This window comes from Zootoca vivipara, chromosome 15 (assembly GCF_965207765.1).
Source record: "Zootoca vivipara chromosome 15, rZooViv2.hap1.1, whole genome shotgun sequence".
NCBI lineage: Eukaryota > Metazoa > Chordata > Lepidosauria > Squamata > Lacertidae > Zootoca > Zootoca vivipara.
This window is the reverse complement of record NC_142598.1, coordinates 13,903,011-13,924,437: the sequence shown is the minus strand read 5'-3', so window position 1 is coordinate 13,924,437 and position 21,427 is coordinate 13,903,011. Positions and strand designations below refer to the sequence as shown.

At 44.5% G+C, this 21,427-nt stretch overlaps 1 protein-coding gene across 3 annotated transcripts in view; it reads left to right on the top strand.

Moving 5' to 3' along the window:
* The first annotated feature begins 158 nt into the window (after positions 1-158).
* Positions 159-21,427, top strand: part of KPNA1 (karyopherin subunit alpha 1) — a 35,131-nt gene continuing 13,862 nt past the window's right edge. Inside the window, exons 1-7 of one of the 3 annotated variants that reach the window (XM_088658810.1) lie at positions 159-293; positions 9,057-9,124; positions 13,952-14,085; positions 16,802-16,909; positions 17,848-17,947; positions 19,504-19,598; positions 21,051-21,182. In XM_088658810.1, coding sequence (XP_088514936.1) covers positions 13,957-14,085; positions 16,802-16,909; positions 17,848-17,947; positions 19,504-19,598; positions 21,051-21,182 — 564 coding nt within the window. In that variant the 5' untranslated portion in view covers positions 159-293; positions 9,057-9,124; positions 13,952-13,956. Of the gene's footprint in view, positions 294-6,058; positions 6,249-9,056; positions 9,125-13,951; positions 14,086-16,801; positions 16,910-17,847; positions 17,948-19,503; positions 19,599-21,050; positions 21,183-21,427 lie in introns of those variants that run through there. The other 2 variants (XM_088658811.1, XM_035140832.3) reach the window with 2 other exon arrangements.

Here is a 21,427-nt window from a genome sequence, read left to right as displayed (position 1 = left end):
CTACAACGTGACCATAGAGCTATAACCCAACGAGTCTATGGGCGGCGAAGAAGGACAACGGCGTCTGGGGGAGGGGGAAGGGAAGAGCCAGCCGGAAGAGGAGGGGCGGAGAATCCGCCGGAAGCTGCGCCAAACGGCCCCCGGCGCGGTTGGCGCGTGCGCACGGTCGGCCTTTCGCAGCCGGCTTCGCCGCGCAAAGGAGGGAGAGGCGCCCGCGCGCGCGCGCCTCGGGGGCCCAGACAGGACCTTGACGTCGCGGGGTCCGCCGGCTGCTTAGCCGGCCTCACTTGCAGGTACCGGGACTCGGGGCTTGGGCTAGGGAGCGCGAGGAGGTGTCCCCCTCGGAGCCCCGCGGCTGTTGGGTCCCCGGCGCCACGGCCAGGCCCTAAGGGGAAGGAGGGTGTGTGTATATATGTATATACGTACGCTTTGCCTGTCTGCCTGTGGAAGCGAAGGGTCTTTTTTGACGGGAGACACGAGTCGTCAACCGCGAGGGTCTTCTGAAAGGGGCGTGTGTGTTTGACAGCGGTGGGGAGACGCGTGTCGGAAGTGGCTGTGGGAAAGGGTGCGGGGGCAGGCAGGCAGGCGCCATGGGCGCAGCGGCGGGGGAAGTGTCAGGGAGCTGCTGCTTCCACTTCTCCCCATTTTCAGGGGTCTTTTGGGGGTGGGTACGTTGCCCTTGCTTGGCCCGCGAGGGTGTTATGGAGCCGCTCACCCGGAGATGCTTTTTTAAGCTGCGAGATCTGACCATTGGTCTATCCAGTCCTTCATAAATGTGTTTGTGGGGGCGGGGTGTTATCGGCTTATTAGAATGGTAGAGTGGGGAAAGGGACCACACGAGGGTCATCTAGTCCAACCCCCTTAAAGGCAGGAATCTTTGGCCCAGTGTGGGGCTCAAACCCATGACCCTGAGATTAAGAGTCTCATGCTGTACCTACTGAGCCATTCTGATCATTGCTGGATCCTGCCAGCAGCCCATCAAGCCTCTGAAGAAATAGCCAGTTGGATGCTTCTGGAAGCTCACAAGAGGCCATGAAAATTATGGTCATCTCTTTAAAAAGTACTTTCCTGTACCATCCCTCTTATCACAATAATTAGGAAGATTCTGCTGTAACCCGCAACCCTGAGATCAAGAGCCTCATGCTCTGCCTCAGCTGAGCTATCCCAGATTTGTTTTGTTATTGTATTTTTTATTAGATGTTTTATTTTCTCATTTTGTGTTGTTGTCGTTTTTGTGAACCACCTTGAGATCTTTGGATGAGGGGTGGTATACAGATTTAATAAATAAGAGTGATGACCAAAACATTAGTGATGCTTTTCTGCGACTGGTGGCGAGCGTCTCTCTTTAGGGCTTCTGGGGGAACAGGGCAAAGGCCCTTTCCCAGCACCCCTACTGCATGGAAATCGTTTAGGTTGTAAAGGGAGAGGATCTCCTATAAGAAAACCGTGACTTGCTTCTGCTGAGCTCTTCAGACAGTCTCCTGAACTTCTCAGGATCCGTGTGTAGAGATGTGGGGAGCTTTCATACTGTCAGGCTAGTGGGCTCTGTCCAAGGCAGAGAGGCTGTGTTAGTGAAACCCTTTGATTTGGAGATTGAACCTGTGCATTTCAAGTGTTAAGTTCTACCTGTTGGAATAGTTAAGACTCCGTTTTCCTTTTCTTATTTTGGGTATATTTGCCCTTGTTTCTAATTGGTAGTGGAGACACACCCTTTTCTAGTACCCTCCCCCGCCCCCTTATCTAGTGTCAGGGCCCAAAGCATAGAAAACTAGTCATGGGAAGGGATCGAACCATAGGTCTTGTGACTTTAGGATAGGTTAGAGGTCTACATTTTTATATTTATTTTTTGCATTGACAGTGGAACCTTATGCACAAGCCGTAGGGGAGGAGTCAATAATACAGAAGCCCCAAAATGGGACAGATAAACCAGAAAATCCTCTTGTTTGCAGGTGGTAGTATTGTTGTGACAAACCCACAGTCTTCTTTGCTAGCACATCAGAGCATAGCTGTCAAGTTCTCCCTTTTTTTAAGGCAAATTCCCTTATGCTGAATAGGCTTCCTCACGAGAAAAGGGGAAACTTGACAGCTATGCATCAGAGGGTAACTTCACAATACTGTATAATTAAGGTTCAGATGTTAAAAGTGCACTGTCCAAAGGTTGAGATGCTGGCAGTACATATTTAAAGGGAGATTCAGGAGGCCTTACCTGGAAGTACCGTAAGTCCCATTTAAGTCTATGGGGGCTGAGTATTTATTATTATTATTTATTCAATTTATATACTGTCTATCAAAACATCCCAGGCTGGTTTACTACATTAAAAACATATTTTACAGAGCAATATAATAAAACATAAAGTAGACATAGAACTGCATTGTTAATATCACATTTCCAATACAAATGGGAAGGAATGGTAAAGACTTTGAAACATTTTGGGGTTGTAATTGTATAGGGACTTGATTAAACATATTGTATTGATGTACTCAGTTTAAAAGGATATGACAGACTGGGGAAATACAAATGTGTCATAGTTGATGAGGGTGCAACCAGGGAAAATTAGTATTTTGCCCAAATTTATATATTTATTCCCTAAGCAGTAGTTACAATGAATCGTTGAGTGACTGGCAGAAGCTATTAGCGAGGGTGAAGAAAAGCTCAGGATATGGGTGCCACATATTTTATATCCTGACATTTTCCACATAAAGGGGGGGGGGTTGTACAGGAGTAATGCTCTAACAAATTGTTCTTTATAGAATTATGGGTTTTCTCTGGAAAAGAAGCACAAAAGTAGGTGCCAAACAATTCAAGCTATGCTTACATTGTCTAAGCCTTGACAATCTGACTGAGGTAGGTAGTGTAAAATTCTGGAATCTTACCAGTTTCCACCTTTTTAGGATAAGCCTATTTTAGACCTGTTTGGGTTGTAGATTCTTTAAAATTATTGGGGAGAAATAGTTGCAAGGTTTTTAAAAAACTGATGAAGGACATGCATCTTGTAAAGAGGGAGGTCAAAGTTAAATTAAAATATGTTATCAGTATATACAGCTACATGACTTGGCTAATGTCTGTAGAGCCTTACTGAGTTTGCAGACTTATTGACAAACAATTTATCTAATCAAAAAGAACTATCTTGGTCATATAACCTGTTAGGGTCCCACACCATCCTATGTAGTTTGATTGTTTCAGGACAGAGAAACACAAATTGAGGTGGAGGTGGCTAGTCTTCAGATCCAAAGGTTTCTTTCTCAAACAACTTTAGGTAAATCTTTTTTCCCAGGATTATAGCAAGGTGGTACAGTATATCCCAGTCATAATATGAATCAGCAGTGTGTTAGACTACTAAGGGTAGGATAGACAAATCTTTGATAGCTATGTCCAAAGGCTAAATGATATCAGGCATGTATGTTCCAATGTAGTAATGGGATCACTAGCTGTTTTATACTGTACCAGTTGAACCACACATTCTGTTAGGGTGTTCAGACATAAACTGTGCCAGAAATTAGAAGGGAATTGAATTATATTGTTACTGATTGCTGCTAAAATGTTGCTAACTTAAAGATAAAAGTGCGTAAGTTCACCTGCAAAATATGGGAGCTCTTAATCATGAACAAGATCTCAACACAGTCGTACCTCGGGTTGCGTCCGCTGCGGGTTGCGTTTTTTCGTGATACAAACGCGGCATTCTGGGTTCTGCTGCGCGCACATGCGCAGAAGCGCTCTATTGCGCTTTCGTGCATGTGTGAAAGCACCGCTCGGGTTGCGGACTTTTCGGGGTGTGAACAGCACCCCGGAATGGATCGGGTCTGCAACCCGAGGTACCACTGTACAAAGGAACAACCAATTGTTTGGGGGCTTTTTAGAAAAGTGCTTTCAGTTTCTTAACTGTGTTGAGTCCACCAAAACAGTGCACAAACAATCATTTTGCTTTAACTCAGTGACATTAAAAAATGAATGTTCAGAGTCTACAATTTGTGATTGATTTTGGACCTCGGTTTGTACATTTAAAAATATTTTCCTAAATATTTAAAGGCCTTTTTCAGTGAATTTTAAGCAAAAGCTTCAAAATAAGTATGAAGAAAGCAAGTAAATGGATTTCTGATTTGAAGACTGTCTATAGTTTGTAGTGCTGTATATGAACTAAATTCACTTATTATGAGTTATCCCATGAGTGTAGCCATAACACCCAGCATATCTTAGCTTCAAAGGGCCATAGCAGAGCAGAAAAGAAGTTGCTGATCATGAATTTGCACAACACTGGTGGATGAATATTGCCAGTAGCTTATCGCTGCATCTCAGTTAGATCGGGGATAACTTAAAACATTGTCCAGTGTGTGTTTGTGTGTGTCTTTGTCTTGTGGATAACTTAAGTTATTCACACATGCAAGTCTTCCTAGCAACAGCATGAAATACAGAATTGTAGAGTTGGAAGGGACCACAAGGGTCATCTAGTCCAACCCCCTTCAATGCAGGAATCATTTGCCCAGTGTGGGGCTCAAACCCATGACCCTGAGATTAAGAGTCTTATGCTGTACCCACTGAGCCATTCTGATCATTGCTGGATCCTGCCAGCAGCCCACCAAGCCTCTGAAGAAATAGCCAGTTGGATGCTTTTGGAAGCTCACAGGAGGGCATGAAAATTACAGCCATCTCTTACCATTGATCTGAGGACAATAATTCAATTTAATTATTCTAGCTGATAGCCACTGATAGACCATACTTTAAAAAAAAACACAATCAAAGCTAGAGACCATTGTCACAATCAAAGCAAGAGACCATTGTCACATCATGCAGGTGTGGAATTTCCTTTAAGTCCAGAGCAGGTTAAACACCAGTATTTGAAACAAAGAAATTTCATATTCATAGTGTGTTTTACCTTGTCCGAAATGAATTTCAGCAGTGAAGTGCATTTTCTTGCGACTTTTCCTGGGAAAATATTCCTATGCAAGTTACTCTAATTTGCATAACAACATTTTTCAGTTTGCATCACAACATTTTCTGATACCCTAGAGTAGGCATCCCCAAACTGTGGCCCTCCAGCTAACAGGGCCAGTGGTCAGGGATGATGGGAATTGTAGTCCAAAACATCTGGAGGGCCGAGGTTTGGGGATGCCTGCCCTAGAGTAATGTAATTAGCATGTTTATTTTTCTTTTGTTTAGTAAATGAAGCTAAAAACTTTGAAACTGCCAATTATTGTCTAATGTGTTACAGCAGTGGTTCCCAACAGGTGGTCCGCGGACCCCCCAGGGGTCCACGAGCTATGCCAGAGGGGTCCGCAAGATGCTAAAAAATATATTAAATATATTTCGTATGATAAGAGATTTTTTGTTTTGGCCGCTTCCTGCAAGAGCAGAGTCTAGCGCAAAACTAGAATTAGATAGAGGCAGTAGTTCTGCTGTGTGCCGTTAGGTGGTGCTTTACAAACACTACTGTTTTGCAAAGAGGCAGCGCGCGCATTCTACTAACGCTCACCTCCCCAAGATGCTTTGCGCGCGTCGGCTTCATTTGTGCGCTACTGCGCAGGTACCCTGTCTTCTCCATTCCCCTCCCTCCTCCCTGGCGCGCGCTGCCTCTTTGCAAAACAGTAGTGTTTGTAAACAAAGCAAGCATTTTCTTCCATGTATTTCATGAAAAACAAATATAGGAATCGGCTCGACATGCGGTCGGATTTCAGAGTGAAAGTTTCAAGTTTGGAACCTAATATTTCAGAAATAATGGACTCAAAGGACAGAATTAACTCATCTCATTAAGAACTGAAAATTAAAACTAACTGTATACTGATGGAGTACTCTGTTGTAACTGTAATAAACGTATAAATATAAAATATAAAAAGACTCTTAATTTGGCTCTCACTTTTTAATTTTAGAATTAGGAATTAATGGGGGTCCTTGTCACAATAGCGGCTCGATGAGGGGTCCTCGAGAAAATTTTGTTGGGAACCCCTGTGTTACACAGTATACCGTATTTGCAGTTGATATCCATTCATTATTATGAATGAACATAGGAAATTATCCCCCCCCCTCTACACTTCACTGAATGTCACTTTTTTGGCTATCATTCAGGCCATGCCCAAGAACTGATCCAGCATACCCATTGCTACACACCTGATGACAATGCACTGCAAAACCATGGAAGGCTTCACTTCATATCATTGGCAGCGTGGGTGATAAGATAAAACCTGACTCTATGCTGCAAATTCCATGGAATCAAACAGAAATCCACCTGCACCACTTTCTGTGCTGGCCAGCCCAGGTATAAGCAGAAACCATTCCAATGTATTTCCTTCCAACCCTATAGCCATTCCAGAAGTATACTATGGTTGATGGTATTGAAAGCTGCTTAGAGATCGAGGATCAACATCAGGCTTCCTCAACCCTGGCCCTCCAGATGTTTTTGGCCTACAACTCCCATGATCCTTAGCTAGCAGGACCAGTGGTCAGGGATGCTGGGAATTGTAGTCTCAAAACATCTGGAGGGCCGAGGTTGAGGAAGCCTAATGAACATGGAGACATTTCCCCTATTTCTCACCTGACAGCTAGGTCACCCACAGAGCAGCCAAAATAGTTTCTTTGTCAAAACCCGGTCTGAACCCCGACTGTAATGGACCCAGAAAATCAAATTCATTCAAGACTGCTGGGTCTGGTTGGCAGCCACACACTCCAGCACTTTGCACAGGAAAGGGACATTAGCTAGTGGTCTATAGTTGTTAAAGTATTCTAAGTCCGAGGATTCTTTCTTCAAGAATGGACACACTCCCACCTGTTCCCCCTTTCTTGGTGAAGTTTATTATCTTCAGGACCTGATCAGTTGTTGCTTTGCTGCTAGAAGCAGTAAGCCAGGAAGGGCAAGGGGTCAAGCAAACTCATAATTGTGTACACCCAACCAAGTTACCTTGTCTGCATCCCCTACCAACTGAAACTGGCCATCAGTACTAGACTAGACAGTACGCTGGATATTTCCATAGATGGGCCAGCAACAGCTAAGTTGTGGTGGTTGCAAGTGGTTTTATCCTTAAAATGTTTTGCAAACAAGTAACAACATACCACCAAGGCTTCTACTATTTCATCCATAGAGCCAGAGTTTAAAAGGTCTCAAACCGCTTGGAAAAACCCTGCTGGGTTACACTGAGGGGCAATGGAGCTGGTGAAAAACCATAACCTTTTCCCTTACCCTGGAGCTGGTGAAAAACCACAACACCTTTTCCTTACCCCGAGTGGTTTGATACTGAGTTTATACTAGTGTTTGATTAGATTCTTCTTGAGCTTTCCTCCATTTGTGTTCTGGTTATCTCCCAGCTTGCTTCATTGCCCTCAGCTTTAAGTATGTACCATGGAACATCCTTGGCTCTCTTAAGCAGGAGAAGAGGACACATGGAACCAATTGTGTTAATTATTCAGGTCATTTTGGTATTTCACAGATCAGCCAGAAATTTGGCAGGAGCAGCAGTCATATCATCCACAAAAGCACCCCCCCTCCCAAAAAAGCCCATTAGGATCCATTGGTCCCTGGGGTGGACCATCCTAATAGACCCCCATACACACCCACAAGAAGGGAGAATTTGCAGCCCAGTACCGGTATAGGTAAGGAGGTGGTTAACAGATTCCTAGTTCAAGTCTCAAAGACTAAATGTTATTACAAGACTGCCAAAAGAATTTGTGGACATTATTTCAGAGCCATTGTAAATTTTGAGGATTCATGGTGGGCAGTTGAGGTGCAGGCAGGTTGGAGACAGACAAGTGCCCCTGTCTTCAGAAAATGAGGAAAGGGCTAGTCTGGAAACCTGAAGATCGGTCAGCTTGACATTGTTACCAGGCAAATTTATTATAGCTTATTAAGTTCGTGAGCATTGATAAAAGAATACATTGATTTCTAGGAGCCAGCAGCCAGCATGGGTTTATCAAGCATAAGTCACGCCAGACCAACTTCATCTCCTTTTTTGACAGTTACTAATTTGGTAGACCATGGAAACGTTCCGGGCATAACATTATCATTATTTCAGCAAAGGATTTAACAGAGTTTCCCGTGGTACACTTGCTGACAAGATGGTAAAATGTGAGCTGGATGATACTACTGTTAGGTGGCTCCACAGCTGTACCCAGCAAGTGCTTATAAGCACGACTCTGTTCTTGTTTTTGTGCTGTTGAACATTTTTATAAATGACTAGGATGAGGGCATTGAGGGGATGTTTATCCCATTTGCAGATGACACAAAGCTAGGAAGGATAACCAACACCATAGAAGACAGAATCAAGGGTCTTGACAGATTGGAATACTGGGCCAAAGCCAACACTGTGAAATTCAACAGAGACAAATGTGTAAAGTCTTGTATTTAGGGGCAAAAGCAGTGGGCTTGGCAGCAGTACATGTGAAAAGGATCTACAGGCTGATCACAAAGTGAACATGAGCTACCCTTTTCCCCCTTTTTTAATACATAGTCATAAAGTAAGCCATGGCAGGGTTTTTAAGCATTTGAGAAATATAAGACATACCCCAAAAATAAGCCATACTTCCGCGCCGCAGAAACCAACCCCCACAGGCACCTCCACTCACAGCGTGCCGGCACTGCAGGAGCGCGATCAGCTGTGAAGCAGTGCTCCAAGAGCTCCGCTTAACAGCTGATCGCGCTCCCGCCTTGCTGGCTGCATCCCCGCATTCCCCCTTCTCGTCCACCGCTGTCCCTGCCACTTCCGTGCTTGCCGCCACCGCTGGGCTCACTGCTTCTTCCTTGCCTGGCCTGGCCAAGGAGCTTGGAGCACCCTGCAGTGGCGGGCAGAGCATCTGAGCCAGCGGCCTCCGCCTCGCCTGGCAAAGGACGCCTGCCACCCCACCACCTGGAACCAGTGGCTGCTGCAGCGCCGAGCACTCAAGAGAGCCCAGCAGCGCCCTGAGCCATAAAAACCATACCGGTAATTAAAAAATAAGACATCCAACCGAAAGTAAGCCACCCTGTGTTTTTTTGAGGAAAAAAGTTATAAGGCGGTGTCTTAAAAAAGGGGAAACACGGGTAGCAGTGTGATGTGGCTGTTGTAAAAGCTAATGCATTTGTCATTTGCATTAACAGAAACATAGGAAGGCTCTGTCTGCATCCACTTTCAGTGAAGCTGAATATCAAAGGAGGCAGCTTTAGAGGTACAGTCATACCTTGGGTTAAGTACGCTTTAGGTTGAGTACTTTCACGTTAAGTTCTCCGCAGACCCATCTGGAACGGATTAATCCACTTTCCATTACTTTCAATGGGAAAGTTCTCTTCAGGTTAAGTATGCTTCAGGTTAAGTACAGACTTCCAGAACCAATTAAGTACTTAACCTGAGGTACCACTGTACATTGATTATTGCCTTCATTTTATGGATCAATGGTCTCATTAGACAGTAAAATTCGTGTTAAATTGCTGTTTTAGGGGGTGTTTTTCATCGTCTGGGACGGATTAATCCACTTTCCATTACTTTCAATGGGAAAGTTCGCTTCAGGTTAAGTACGCTTCAGGTTAAGTACGGATTTCCGGAACCAATTAAGTACTTAACCTGAGGTACCACTGTATTTCAACCTCATTCAAAGTGAAGCAAGCTTTATCTGAAATGGACCTAAGTACAGTGGACTGATCCCAAAGCTTTGGTCCTGCTTTGAGGTTTTGTAGGGTGTAAAAACAGCTGTCAACAGGGTGAATAAAAGTCAATTATTATTTTTTAAAATCGGATTTTTTATTTAAATCAGATTTTTTTGAAGGCGGGTAAGTCTGGGGACCCCTGCTATAGAGCCAAAACTGTAGTACCCAGTGATAGATGTCCAGAGACTCAGGGTAACCCCAAGATATGCAGAAGCTCAAGAATATCTGGAGGGAGGGCAGAAACCATAATGGGGGAGACACACACACCACCCTTCAAAACAGCCTGTAATAACTCAGAGTCACGGAAAGCTGAGAGGGGGAATCTGCTAGCAGGCTGGGAGTAGGGAATAGAGCAGTGCATCTGGGGCAGTAGGACAGGAACATAGATAGATACAAAGGGAATAAATAAGTGTCTGGGTGGGTCACTTCCAGGTTCACACTAAGAAGCTATTTTTGAGGAGAGCTGCCCATATACATCAGTGGAGAAAACCAAGATTGTAAAGTAGCTGGGATTGATCGAATCTGTCCACCAACAGCACACACACGCTCGGGGGGGGGGGCGGAGAGAGAGGGTTCTTACTGTTTCCTAATTCTTGGTGTGAAACATGCTTTAAAAATACCCACTAATGCCAATGCAAAATTCAAAGGAGATGCAATCCATTGTCCCCAAATTGCAAGGGCTGTTGCTAGAAGAAAGTGGCTCATGATACGGTAGATCTGCAATGTAGCTCACACTGAATACTGCAGCTCAGGCGACAAGTGATTTGCAGCAATGCTGCAGTGTTGTCCAGAGGTTATTAAACCCCCTACTGAAGTTTGGGCTGAAGCTGAAATATGCTACAGTGTTGTCAATTGCCTTTCCCCCCACGTTGCAGGTTAGGCTTGGAGAGCAGTATACAAAAACCCTGCAGTGTAGCTCACTGTTATACACCTATCAAGGGATGGAGAACTGTACTGTGGCAGCTCAGCTTATCACAGCTCTCTACACTACAGCGGTACCCCAAAAGACGAACGCCTCGCACAACGAAAACATCGCAAGACGAAAGCGTTTCGCGATTTTTTTGAAGACTCGCAAAACGAAGTCGTCTATGGCCGTGCTTCGCAAGACGAAGCAGCCTCACGACAGGAAGGGAAGCTGCCGCCGCCGCTTACCTTTAGGACTCCGCCGCCGCGGCCAGGAGTGACATCCACGGCCGCCGCTTCTGCCTCCTGCGGCAGCGCGGCACTCATGGCGGCCTCCGTGGCTCTGGCCTTGCCCTCCTCAGCGGTCATGCCGGCCTCCGCAGCTCCTCCCCAACGGGCTGGCGGCATCCGTCAGGAGTAGCAGCGGGGCTTGCCAGGCGGCCCTTGGCAGCAACAGCGGCGGCGCCTGAAGGAGCGGAGGCTGCGGCGGGAGGAGACCCCTGGCCCTCCTCCTGCTTCCCCCTCCCCAGAGCCTTAAAGACTTCCGGCCGTGGCGGGTGAGTCAGCGCCTTTTTTTTTTTGCGCTTCTTTTTGATCCATAGGAACACATTAATTAAATTTCAAGGGATTCCTATGGGAAACCGCGCTTCGCAAGATGAAATTTTCGCAATACGAAATGACTCGTAGAACGAATTAATTTCGTCTTGCGAGGTACCACTGTATATTCATTGCTAGATTTTCTGAACATATTTTACCCTTTTGCCTCTCCCTTTTAGTTTCCTTATTTTAAATCTTGCATTTTTGAAATCTTATCTTTTGAAACTAATTATGATGGTTTTAGACTTCCCTGGCAATTCTTTGAGCATGTTTCTCTTGAACTTGATAATGTCGCCGTCTGTTCAACTAAGAGATGTAGCAGCAAATGTAACATTGCCATTTTATGGAACGGGTATGTAGGAAAAGCAATGGAATGTACATTTTCCCCTTTTGTACCTGCCTGCTTCAAGTGGAGGGTGCCAGTTGCCAGGTAGCCTGACATTCTAGAGATTTTTTCAAACTGGATTTGCATGGGGAAGGGGAGGATAAGAGCAGCTGCATTGATGATGGATCAGAACATATTTGAATCCAGCATGTTTGTATCTTTTGAGCTGTCTCAGAATGACTTATCTCCAAAGCTGAGCCCCTTAGATGTGGATGAAGGACTTTTGCACACCACAATAACACATGGACAACTTGTGACACAGTTGTAACTTATGTTGCTTTCATATTAAGTGCAGCTTGGAGCTTTATGGAATTTTTAAAGTGTGTGATTTATTTCTGCCTCTGCTTTTTCGTTTTATATAATACCTTGATAATACCTTCAATTTATATATGAATAAGGGTTGACTCTTACATTACCTGGTTACCTGTGGGCTGCAAGCCACGTGTAATCCTTAACCAGTTTTCTTGTGGCCCTGATTCATGCCTCATGCAGAGATGGTATAGCATCAACTAAGTTTTACTCAGTGTAGAGCCATTTAAACAGATGAACATGGCTATTTAATTTAACTGGGTCTACTCTGAGTAAAGGAGTACCACCCAGAGTGTGTGGGGGGGAGGAGTGGGGTGGCACAGAGAAAGCAAGCGGTATTTGGCCCTGAAATGCTGCAAGCTCTGCCCTCCATTGAATGCAGCTCCTGTTGACTTTTCCCATGAGTCAAAGGCCCTTCATTGGAAAAAGAGTCCCCATCATGCTGCACACACTATTTGAGGTTGTTTAGGTCTACAGAAAGCAAACCATGTGGCTGATCTAAATGGGTGGTGTGCTTTTTGTTCCTTGTAACCCAAAGTTCACACACATACCTTGTGTGTTCCATTCCCTTGATGCCACAAACTGTGTGTGTGTAAGGGTCGATGAATATTGCAACAGTGAGAATATTTAGCTCTCATTTGAAACTGGCGTCTGCTTTGCCTGGCATGAAATTTCCCCCTTGCTGCCTGCAGAGCAATCCTTTGAGAATGGAATGATGCATTGCAGTGTGCATTGGGGCAGGCAGAGGTGGAGTCGAACAGAGATGATTGCCAGGAAAGGCAAGATCTGCCTTCTTCCTTTGCAGCTGATTGACTACTCTCCATGTCTGGGTCATACTGCAACAGTGAGAATATTTAGCTCTCATTTGAAACTGGCGTCTGCTTTGCCTGGCATGAAATTTCCCCCTTGCTGCCTGCAGAGCAATCCTTTGAGAATGGAATGATGCATTGCAGTGTGCATTGGGGCAGGCAGAGGTGGAGTCGAACAGAGATGATTGCCAGGAAAGGCAAGATCTGCCTTCTTCCTTTGCAGCTGATTGACTACTCTCCATGTCTGGGTCATACTGCTCTGTGAGTGGTGGTAGGAGTGAACCAGTTTTCAATTTCTGTACACTTGGGAGTGACTTACAAGAACCCTCTATAAATGAAATTTATGATGTGGGAAAATTCTAACACTGTTATCTACCATCTTAATCACAATAGCATGATCTCAGTTTAACTTAATTCCATTTACATGTCTCATGTTTGCTCATAACTGGGTGCTTTCAACCAGGGTTATTAAATCAATGGGACCAGAATTACTGGACTTAAGTGAATACACAAATTAGGGCAAATATGAGCTAAAATACTGTGCAGAATTTTTGCTGTCTTGTTTGTTATTTGGGGATAGGTTCTATACCAGTAGAGCAAAGACTTTCTGCTGAAGCTACATGGACTTCAAGGGGAGCCAGAATTGACACTTAATTTGACATCTATATTCACTCTTGCTATAAAGTTGTTTTTCTCCACTGCTTGCTACCTTCAAACTCTTGGAAGCACTTGCATGGGAACAAACACTTTTTCCAACCCCATTTAGCAATTTAATCTGCCAGCTAGGACTATTTTTCAACAGCTGCCACTATTAGAGGTGATACATTTAAATAGAAACCTAAAAAAGAAAGTGGCAGAATGTGTGTGTAAAGTCAGTCTGGGAAAGCCTGTTGTAAGAGAAAAACTTCCCTCTACCATACTGATTCAAATAAATGTTGCAGGAAGAATATTAAATTTTTGCCTCTTTGAGGTTACTCTGGCCAGGAATTAGGAAATTCCCTAAACACTGTTGGGGTACTTAAGGGAGCTTAATAAAGAGTTTCTCAGAAGAATTGACCCAAGTGCAGATCTTCTGCCTTTATCCCTGTATGTTTGACACCACACTTTGAGATTATATCTTCATCAGAATTATTATTCTTATCTGCTGTTCGTCTTAGACAAGTTAACTTGCTGGGCTAGGGGTGGAGTTACTCCCTTGATACCTGCCTTTAACATGTTATACCTCTTGTAGGGTTGGAAAAGAAATCTATTGGCATTGCTAAAATCAATAAAAATTCAATTGAATGAAAGAACAGAACAGAAAATGCTCCTTTGACCCATATTTTATTTCTAATTACATTGCTATTTAGAAATCATGACAACTTCAGGAAAAGAGAACTTCCGATTGAAGAGCTATAAAAACAAGTCTCTGAATCCGGATGAAATGCGCCGCCGGCGTGAGGAAGAGGGCCTCCAGCTACGGAAGCAGAAACGAGAGGAGCAGGTACGCTCCTCTATAGCAATGAAAATGAGAAATCCCATATTCAAATGCAGGATCTCTTGGCTTGGGTGTTACCCAACTTTGGATGGGCGGGGGAGTAGGGCATACCATTTTAGAGCGTGAAACATGATTTTTGCAAATTTACTTTTGTAAATTTATTCAGTGAGGGGTCTTAAAAATACGTTTTTGTGTGTGAGGAATTCAAACCTGCTTTTATTTTTGTGATCGGACAACATTTAGCTTGATAAACCTACATTTGAATAAAAAGCACGTGGATTAAAGCATATGCTACTAAGCATACAGCATTACTTTGTAATCATAAAACAACAATAGAAAGTAATGGCATCAATTACAGTAATAATAATTTTAAACAAGTTTCATCAAGACTTGCTTTGATTTATTCTTGGACATCTGCTGCCAACTTGCTTCTGCCTCTGATGTAGCCTTCAGGATTCTCATGTGTATACACCCTGCCCCCTGCCTCTGTTCCTTGTTTCACAAACTTCTGCATAGACTGAGCATGACAAGGCCACTGTGGAACCTGCATGGACTCATTGATGAACCGACTGATTTCTGCTGTAGTAAGACTATTCCAAAGGAGGCTACCCTGTCAGACTAGTCTATTAGCTCCAACAGAGATGAAACACAGAGGTTGATGGAAGCTGTCTTCCTTGGATGTACATAAAGATCTCCCAGTGTGTCATCATCTCTGCTCCTCAAGTCAGCAATATTTTGGACACCAGCTCTCCTTTTCTCACTATTATCTGAGCACAAGAGTGTCTGGACTATCATTTCTCAGAATGCATACCATGCTGAACACTGGGTGGTTGGCAAAACATCATCCACTACAGCCTTATTTTGCAGCCTAATTCACCACAGCTGAGACAAGATGTGCTGTGGACCTCCCAAGTGTTTTACTTTGATGTTGTGTGATGTAATGTGTCGCATGGGCGTAGGCAGGGGTGCAGGAGGGGGCAGCTGCCCCCCCAGAAGCAAAAAATTAATGTATTTTACAGACCATAACCAGCACTTTTCCCCTCCAAAAACTGAAGTGGAAAGGGCTTTGCTTTAGCAAGAGCAGCTGAGTCTCCGCTTGCTGGGGGGGGGGACACAGCTGTAACAAAAACACATCAAATAAATAAAGCAAAGTGGCTACCAGTAGTTAAGCAGTTAAGACAATGGAGCATATACCCCCAGGCAAGATTCGATAGCTGACCATTTCACCCTATTGTTCTTAAGTGGGAGTTGTTAATGAGCATTCAGGAGCATTAAGAGTTCTATTGGCGATTTAATGAGGGTGCAGACTCAGAGGATTCAATTTGACTAAGGTGGCTCTGCAAGGCTAAAAGGAAGTGAATAAGAAAGGGGGGCTGTAGCTTTGAAAGACACAGTGATGTTTATAAAAAGCAGTGGTGTTCCAGTCTGCCCCTCCTCCTGCATCTGTATACTGTAAATCAGGGGTGGCCACCTCCCAAGAGACTCTGATCTACTCACAGAGTTTAAAACTGTGGGTGATCTACCTCCTTTTGGGGGGTTCAGGTCAAAGCTGTTGAGTTTTTTTAAGGAAAGGAAGCCCTGTTTTTTTGGGTTTAGGTCAAACTTGTTGGGCTTCTTTTAGGAGGGAGGGAGGCCCATTTTTGTTTAGGGCTTCAGGTCATAGTTCAACTTTTTTTAGGGAGTAGGAAAATTTTGGGTGAACTTTTTTTAGGGGTGCCAGTGACCTACCAGTGATCTACCACAGACATCCAGTGATCTACTGGTAGATCACAATCTACCTGTTGGACGTGCCTGCTGTAAATCAAGCAGAGAGAAAGCTGCTTACAAGGCTCCTGTACATGCAGAGTTCCAGCATCACAGCGTCACCCAGAGGCACCCACAAATATGAGTTATCCCTCTCTCTATTTCTTCCTTCCTTCCCTCCCTCTTCCATCCTTAATAAAATACGGGGGGAGGGGGCAGATCAGCCCCACATAGAAAGCCCATCAACATGGGGGGATGACTCTTTCAAATACGGTATTTACCAGTAATTGGGGGGGGGGAGACACCTAGGCCTCTAGGAGTTGGCTGCTATGCCTAGGAGTAGGACAATTCAAGAAAGCAGAATGATGCATATGCTATGGTAATATATCAATAGAATCATAGAATTGTAGTTGGAAGGTACCACAAGGGTCATCTAGTCCAACCCCCTTCAATGCAGGAATTTTTTCCTAAGGTGGGGCTTGAACCATGGTTGAAATATTATGCTGATATACAGCAACGCCTCGGAGCCGTCGTGGCTGCGGCCGTGCCTTGCCTCGCCCTCGCCCGCCCTGCCACCCCCTCTCGCCTGCCCGACCCTCCCGTCCTCTCCAGCCAAGCAGGGTAGCCGCCAACGCTGCCAGCCCCAGAAGCACAAGGTGGCCGCTGCCGCCGCCACCACAATGCCATCAGGCCCGCTGGCCCTGTAGCCCCGCCCACATTCCCACTTTGTGGCCCCTCCCCTCCCGTGCCTTGGCCCCGCCCCTGAACGACCATGGCTTGCCCCCCCCCCTAGTTTTGATCCTGGCTACGCCCCTGATGTGTCGGATTAGGACATGGGAGACCAGGAATTCACTGATCTGTGACCCCACTTTATGATTTCTATGTAGTGTTTGATAAATCATTATCTTTGGTTTTACTCTCTAAATGTAGAAACACTGTTAGTTGTAACTCTGTCATTTCTCTCCATATCTCTCTCCAGTTGTTTAAACGTAGAAATGTTGCTACAGCTGATGAAGAAGCGGAAGAGGAAGTTATGTCAGATGGCGGATTCCATGAAACCCAAATGAATAACATGGAAATGACTTCTGTAAGTGGAGCAAAGACTTGACAACTCCATTCAGTTTGCTTTTCCTATAGTGCCAACTGTGATTTCTAAGGCTGCAATCTCAAAACACACTTCTCTGGAAAGAGGTTCATCTATGATCACTTGGACATGCCTAACTTGTGTATATTTTGCAGTGGTTGCTGCACTCTACCACTGAAAGTGCCCTGTAAAAGACTTGTTAAGGGAGCAATCTAGACTTTGCCCCTGCCTGTGGGACTTTGCAGAACAGTGAGGCCATTGCCACATACACAGCCTTGTTACTCATGAGGGCCAGGGTAGAAAGTGAATCTTGCGCAGCTTTCAGGCCCAGGTGGGCACCATGCCGTCACATGATGGCATTGGAACCGGCTTAGGATCCAATGTTTCAGGGCTTTCTGTTCACCCCTGTTGGCAGGGATCCTGCCAGTGTCCTGGCATATTTGGCAGGCAGAAGCAGGAGGTCAGCACTGATGTAACGATGGGAAAAATCAGCTCTTAGGGCTTTTTAGTGCCAGCCAGACTCAGTTTCTTAAGTTTGGTGTCATTACCTTGCAATGTGAATGCATAGATACCTTTTATAAATTTGGGACTGGGTTAGGTATATCACATAATTAGGGATTACAAAGGTGGTTTGTGTTAAATAGCTGATGTGGGGGGGGGGGGCGGTCAAATCAGGACGTCGCCATGGGGGGAGCTGATTTAACCATTTGCCCCTTGCTATCTCCTGCTCCTATTTTCAGTGGTAGTTTTGAGAAGGAACTTTTCTGGCTGGATTTTAAACAGGAAAGTGTATTTTAGATACTCTTACTCCCTTCTGCATTTGCACTTGGAGTTGCCTTCATTTTTTTATATACATTTTATATACATTTTTAAATACATTGAGAAGTATTTGCCCTTGAATTTGAGGCAAAAGTAACAATATTTTTCCTTTGTCATTGCAGAGTGCAGTGATCACATCTGATATGACTGAGATGATTTTCTCCAATAGTCCAGAACAGCAGCTCTCAGCTACCCAGAAATTCCGAAAACTTCTCTCAAAAGGTGAGTGCTAGAGGTAGTTATGAAAAAGCTCAGCTTCTGTTCCTGTTTGCATCCCAATATGCATTATTGCCACTAACTTTTCTGTAACCCCCCCTGAACCCCCTATTTGTCCTTTCCTCACCAGTAGCATTTAATTACTACTATTGCAAGTTTCCAACAACTCTAGTTACAGGTAGGTAGCTGTGTTGGTCTGACGTAGTCAAAACAAAGTAAAAACATTCCTTCCAGTAACGTCTTAGAGACCAACTTAAGTTGGTATGAGCTTTCGTGTATCTGAAGAAGTGTGCATACACATGAAAGCTCATGCCAGTGACAAACTTAGTTGGTCTCTAAGGTGCTATTGGAAGGAATTTTTTTATTAAGTTTCCAACATTCTTTCCTATTTCCATCACAACCAGCCAATACCCCCCCCCAAAACAGCTGGCGTCAGTGGGACAAGTGGAGCCAGGGCGTGGTTGGGAGATCTGGAACTACTTTGACCGTTTGCAGCTGGCTATTTTATTCTGTGGGGTTTTTTTTTACCTTCTTTTTTATGTTCCCTTTTGTGTTTTATGTCATATTTCGCCTTGTTCGTTGTTTGGGCATCACTGTGCGCAAAGGTGGAATAGGTGGGGTTATATAATCAGTAGGCACCACTGCCTTCCTGCCCACTGCAGCATGGAGATTGCAGCCACTGAGCAGCTGCCCTCCTCTCCCTGTGCAGTCTTGGATCCAGGATGTTATTAGAAGGGGGGGGGAACAATGCATGGTGGGTTGCATGGTTGGAGCCTCTCAAAACTGATGTTAGACAGGTGGTGCCTGTGCTACAACCCCATTCCCCAGTTCTCCTTTGTTATGTAAGGGTTTTAGGGATAGTGGTGCTTCTAATCTTGTCATTAGGCAGCAGGTGGCGCTGTGGTTTCGCTGAGCCCCTTGGGCTTGCCAATCAGAAGGGTCCCCGCGACAGGGTGAGCTCCCGTTGCTCCGTCCCAGCTCCTGCCAACCTAGCAGTTCAAAAACATGCCAGTGCAAGTAGATAAACAGGTACTGCTGCGGCGGAAGGTAAACGGCGTTTCCGTGCGCTCTCGTTTCCATCACGGTGTTCCGTTGTGCCAGAAGCAGTTTTGCCATGACCCGGAAAGCTGTCTGTGGACAAACGCCGGCTCCCTCGGTCTGAAAGCAAGATGAGCGCCACAACCCCATAGTCGCCTTTGACTGAACTTAACTGTCCAGGGGTCCTTTACCTTTACCTAATCTTGTCATTAAACTTTGGGACCTGTGGCTTTGGAACAGTTAAGTGGGGTGGCTGTTCTGGGCTATCTTGAGCTTATGGGACAGGTCCTAGGGTATCAGTTAAATTAATAAAACAATAAATGGCTCTTACCTGTTTCTAAATGGGAAATGTCACATTGCAGGCATGAAAGACCCAAGTATGAGAATGGAGGGCGTAGAAGATTGCATGTAAAGTAATAATATCAGTTGTCCAATACATTCAGTTTATCAGTTTCTTGTGTAAGCACATAGCTTCACTTAAAAGGGTGGAAAAACCTACTCTGGTATCTTTGTGCTTTCAATAGAACCGAATCCTCCTATAGATGAGGTCATCAATACACCAGGAGTTGTGCCCAGGTTTGTAGAGTTCCTCAAACGGAAAGAAAACTGCACTTTACAGGTATGTGTGTTCCGTTCCTCAACTTTATAGAATAGACTTTAAAGTAAAAAAAAAAGAGGTGGAATTTTCTTAAGTAAAGGCCTGTGGGCTCTTGCAATAAATGCTGTCTATCCTAAAGGACTCATTCGATTTAACCTTGGGAGCTAATTAGAAAATATCATTGAAATTACATCAAGACTGAGGAGAAGATGGCCTGCTATAGACTTAACTTCAACTTTTATAGGTCAGAGTTCCAGCAGTGCTGCCTTCCATGATATTTTTGACTGTAAGAAGGTCAAGAAAGTCAATTCACTCCCTCTCCCAACTCCTGGTTTTCCATTTTTCTCTTCTGGTGGACACTCCTGGGGCTCCTGCACGCCATTGAGCATGCCCTGCCCTCACTGGGCTGTTTTTTGTTTATTTTTAAGGAGGGGGTGCTCTCTTTGGGCTCCAGTTGTCTCAGAGTTGACCATTGGAGTGAACAAGTGGGATTAATAACATCTGCTCAGGGACCTGTTTCCTCTGTGCAAGACTTTTTGCTTCCCCCCGCAAAAAAATCTAACATTCTTTGGCTACTGGGCACACTTTGCTTCATCGGGTTGTTATGCAATTTTTATTTTTATTTTGCCTTAGGTTTGTATTTTTTTAAAAGAGCTTTTTGTACTTCTGTGCTTCAGGAGTTTCCCGGTGTGTGCTAATACCTCCCTCTCATTTCTTAGTGGATCCAGTTTGTCCCATTTCTGTTGGCACTCTCTACCTTGAGTTCACAGTTAGAGGGAGTGGTGATGATATTACAAATGCTGAGAGTGACTTGCCTAAGACTTAAACAGTGAGCTCATGAAAGAGGCAAGAATCAAATTCCAACTGATTTTACATCAGTTTGAGTTGCTTTATAAAATGTGCCCGGTGAAAGTAAATTTAAGTGTCGTCAAGGTTAGCTGTCGCGTGTCTTTGCATTTAGTTAACTTTTTTAAAAAAAAGTCCAGGGAAAAATATTTTTTATGTTGAAGCAATTTGGGGTATGATCCCTTCAAATTATGTCCCAACAAAGCTCTTCAGTTTGTAAAATCAAGAGAAAAATAGATACACGTTTGACTCTGCTATTACCTATACAGTATCCTCGATATTAAGAACATAGGCCACTAATCCAGCATTCTGTTCTCACAGCAGCCTTCCTGTTAGAGGCATACACTTTTCTTCTGCACACACTTTTTAATGAATGCTAATTGCAGCCTATCTGTCTGATAATGTGATTTTATTTACAGAATTGTGTATTATATAGAAAGCAGATGAGCAGAATGTTAGTGGGAGGAAAGCTGATTGAAGTGTCTGCTAGATGGCTTGTGCTTGTTGCCACCTCTGACCAAGTGCATGGCATGGCAACTACCCCAAGTTAGTGTAGATTTCTAGTTCAAGCATCATGTCGTAGACAAACAGCTGCTGAAGAATGGCTTCCTCTGTCTCCTGTTCCAGTTTGAAGCTGCCTGGGTGCTGACTAACATAGCCTCCGGAAATTCCATTCAGACTCGGATTGTGATCCAAGCAGGAGCTGTTCCTATCTTCATAGAGCTACTCAGCTCAGAATTTGAAGATGTGCAAGAACAGGTTAGTGTCTCAATAGGCAAGATAGCAAAGAGGCTGCTGTGTATAGCACACGTCACTGAGTTTCCTCCTGTTGCTAGTTTTAAGTCCACCAGCTGCTGGTGCTCACCTGGTTTAAAAAGATGGCAAACAAAAGTCTTACTTGCAAGATGCAGAACCTTTGGCCCATGGACTTAATCCGGGCAACAGGGTTGGATTCTTTTCATCCTCTTCACAAAATGCTGGGTGTATTCTGAGTTTTTCCATGT